Source organism: Nicotiana sylvestris, chromosome 1 (assembly GCF_000393655.2).
Source record: "Nicotiana sylvestris chromosome 1, ASM39365v2, whole genome shotgun sequence".
NCBI lineage: Eukaryota > Viridiplantae > Streptophyta > Magnoliopsida > Solanales > Solanaceae > Nicotiana > Nicotiana sylvestris.
The window spans coordinates 146,627,043-146,630,733 of NC_091057.1; the positions used below are offsets into that span (position 1 = coordinate 146,627,043).

Below are 3,691 nucleotides of genomic sequence, written 5' to 3' on the forward strand. Positions count from 1 at the left end.
GGGAATTTTTAAGATTTTTTTCTCTTTCATTTAATATGGCAGAAATAAAGGACGGAAAATGGCAGGGCAATTTGTATTTCCTCGGGGCAATGTACTTGGTTGAGGAACAGTTGCCATCCAATGTGTACATGAAAGTGACGAAGTTACTTTGACTATAGAACCATGCCTATTTGGAGATATTGGAGAAATTGGATAATTGGGCCAAAACCGATAGTTCATCCTCTTATTCTCCCCTAATATAAACCTTGAGTCATCAATGCCTTTCTGACTCAAACTGGCCTTTCCTTGTTCTAGTTCTCCTTTCCTTCGACTTCTCTTTAGACAAAATTTGTAAAAACTTAGGAAGGACTTGCTCAAGCAGCTACACATATCTCCTTGCAATGTAGTAATCCTCCATCCACAATCTTAGTGTTTTACTTTTTTGTTGTTGTTATAATTTATTAAATGTGAGATCCTTTTAGAGCAACTTCAGTATGATTCCAACTGAAATATAGCTTTGCGACTTTTTTTTGTCATAGTGCAACTTGGAAAGAAAGGTATGATTTCAGTCCTTTGTTGTTTTAGAAGGTACAGAAAACGTACCACTGCACAAGAATATAAAGCTTCTCAGGCAAGCCCTGGGATCGAAGAGGTGAAGTAAAAGAAAGCAGGTACAAATGCAATTATGCAAGCTGCTATAGGGCCCACGGGGTGCGCATCAAAATTGTATGCAGTTCTTATAAAGGAGAATGAAAATCACCAATGAGAGGAAAGAATACATAAGAGGAGCGAAAAGATGCTTAAATTACCAAGAAGCCTAATGATACTAAAAATACAAAAAGAAATACAAGGGATTTACAGCTGGAATAAGAATGAGTTTTCATGATTCAGACCTTACATAACATTCCTTTGTCATTGATAGTTAAAGGTGCTACTGGTTGGTTAGTGATCCTCTTATCTGCATTATAGAGAACATGAAATAGATAATGTATGCGCACTGACTATCAGCTGGGATCCCTGCGCTTTACTCTACTCTTCATCATCTCAGCCCACCTCGCAAAGAGACTTGAGACCTCAAACTTCCCAGAGAACTTCATCCTCTTAGCCAACTCATCCAGTATATCAGGCCTACCAGCCCGAGAAAAATCAGCCGCGAATTTGTTGTAGTCAAGTTGAGGTGCTTGCATGCCTTTGTCTATCATTTCCTCCAAGTATTTACAAGCCTCCATAGATCGCCCTTGCCCTATAAGCCCTCCAATGAAAACAGTGTAAGAATTTTCATCAGGACAGCAACCCCTCAGATTCATCTCCTCCCAAGTTGCATGACCCATCTCATAGTTCTTTGTCATGAAGAATGATTTCATCAACATATTGTAGCTGTGAATAGTTGGTTGTATTCCATTCCTGATCATCTTTTTATATAAAATAACTGCATCATCTGGCATTCGTCGATTTATTATTAATTTGATCAGTGCATTATACAGTCGTGCATCAGGTGGGCATCCTTTTTCCTTCATCTCCTTCAGCAATGCAAAGACTTTATCCATCTTCCTTTGATTTCCAAAGCCTGTTACCAAACAGGTAAAAATTGCAGCATCCGCCTCACTTCCGGAACTAAGCATTTCCTCAAAGTAGTCAATGGCTTCATCCATCTTCCCTTGCTTACACAAATCTCTGATCAAGATAGTATAACTTCTTGCATTAGGTGATGGACCCTTGGCTTTCATAACCTCAAACAGCTTGATCGCATCAGACCTTTTTTTACACTTAAACAGCCCCTCCAGCATTGTGTTATGGGCTACAATATCAGGCTTAAATCCCTTATCAATCATCTCATTCCATACTTTACCAGCATCCATCAGATTCTTTACCCTACACCAACCATTGAGCAAAACTGTATATGTTTGTATATTTGGTGTAAATCTATGCTCCAATTTCTCAAACAATAACTGTGCTTCTTTCCCAAGCTTTGCCCTTCCCAGGGCATCAAGCAAACAATTGATAGTCTCCACCCCAACTTTAAACTTGTACTTCTTCATCAACTCAAAAATCCCAATAGCTTTCTTCCGCTCTTTTGCTGCAGCAAATGCTTTCATGGATATCAAAAAGGTCTCCATTGTAAGCAAACCTTTCTCACCCATTTCTTCAAGAACCGAGACCATGGTCTCAAACTGCCTCGTCTTTCCAAGTATTGCCATCATTGCATTATACGTTCTTGAATTGTGAGCATAACCTGGCCTCTGGGCCGCCCAACAAAAGAATCTGAATGCTGGTTTTCTAGCATGCTTGAACCTCTCCAACACATCCACTACCAAATCATGGCTCAAATTGATTCCACATTCATCTAAAACAGCCTCCATGTTTCGATCTAACGAAAACAACTCATCGATAACCTTACACACCCTATCCACCTCTTTAGGATCTGCCTTCGACCCCACCATCTCATCACTCTCACTCTCACTCTCAACATCATTATCACTTTCTAATTCACCATCATTATCTACATAAGTACAAAATTCCCTACAACTCAACCTCAAAAATCTCACATTTGGATGAACACCATTAAAATAAAAACACCCTTTTAACCAAAAAGGCCAAATCTTTCTGGGATTACTAAATGACAACTTTTGTCCAAAAGTAGAGAGGGAAGTGGGGCGTGGCAAAATAGATGTACTGAATTGCCTAAAATCCAACTTTGAACTCAGAACATTTGGATGAATATTGGTAATAAAAGAACACCCTTTTGGCAAAAGAGGCCAAATTTTTCTGGGATTAGTCAATGACAACTTTTCTTGAAAAGTAGCGAGTGAAGTGGGGTGTGGCAAAAAAGATGAAACTTGACAATGAGAAAGATGAATACTGCAATTAGTATGATAATGAAACAAACGAGACAAGGGCAGAGAGCTACCAACAAGAAGGAACACTTGCTGTTGTTCTCCAAATTTTCCTCGTAGCCTTGTGGCTTGTTCATCATCCAACTGGGTGGCGGCGATGTTGAGGAGTTCGCCATTGAAGTTGAGCTGTTGAATTAAGTGTGGAGAAGGTTTAAAGATTGCAGCTTTTTCAAGATTTCTCATAGAAATAGCCATTGGGAGTCCATTGAAAGTGGAAAAGCTTTGCCACTCAGATGAGATTTATGCGCTGGTTTTGCAGATCGCAGCGGCGAATTTGGCTTCTACGGTACTGGGGGAAGGGCCGGTTATGCTTTGTGAGAGTTGTAGCTCGTGCAATGTAATTTGTACATTGTCTTATTCTACCAAATTAATTTGGACATTAATTACATATTCTTTAAGCAAAATTAGAGGAATACATATTTTGAAACCAGTCAAATTGAACAAATTTTGTAGAAATAGATTAACTTAGTTTAAGCAGATAAAATGACTGATTTTTCTAATAGCATGTCTGCCAAAATTCTAAAATAAGCTTATATTGAAAAGTATTTTGCTAAAAAAGAAATGCGTGAAATTATTTGTGTTTGGTTAATTAATTTGAAAATATTTTCGAGTAGCAATTAGTGTTTATCCAAACTTTTAAAAAGTGCTTTTAAAATTCTCTCAAAAGTATTTTTTGAAAGCAGTTTTTTTATGATTCTCAAAAACTACTTTTGTGTCTACTCAAAAATATTTTTTTTTAACTTGATCAAATACTTTAACTTTGGGGGAGGAAGCATTTTGAGCAAATAAACAAAAAAGATATTTTTGGCCAAACAGGA

The 3,691-nt window shown here is 37.8% G+C and overlaps 1 protein-coding gene across 1 annotated transcript; it reads right to left on the reverse strand.

Moving 5' to 3' along the window:
- Nucleotides 1–691: 691 nt before the first annotated feature.
- On the reverse strand, nt 692–3,244 carry LOC138887179 (pentatricopeptide repeat-containing protein At3g62470, mitochondrial-like). Its single transcript, XM_070168900.1, has one exon. It carries the CDS (start codon nt 3,066–3,068, stop codon nt 984–986), a length of 2,085 nt encoding a protein of 694 aa, XP_070025001.1. The 5' UTR covers nt 3,069–3,244; the 3' UTR covers nt 692–983.
- Between the last annotated feature and the right edge of the window lie 447 nt (nt 3,245–3,691).

What these genes read in the sequence shown, in the direction of transcription:
- LOC138887179 (XM_070168900.1), bottom strand. Translation starts at nt 3,068, where the DNA reads ATGGCTATTTCTATGAGAAATCTTGAAAAAGCTGCAATCTTTAAACCT.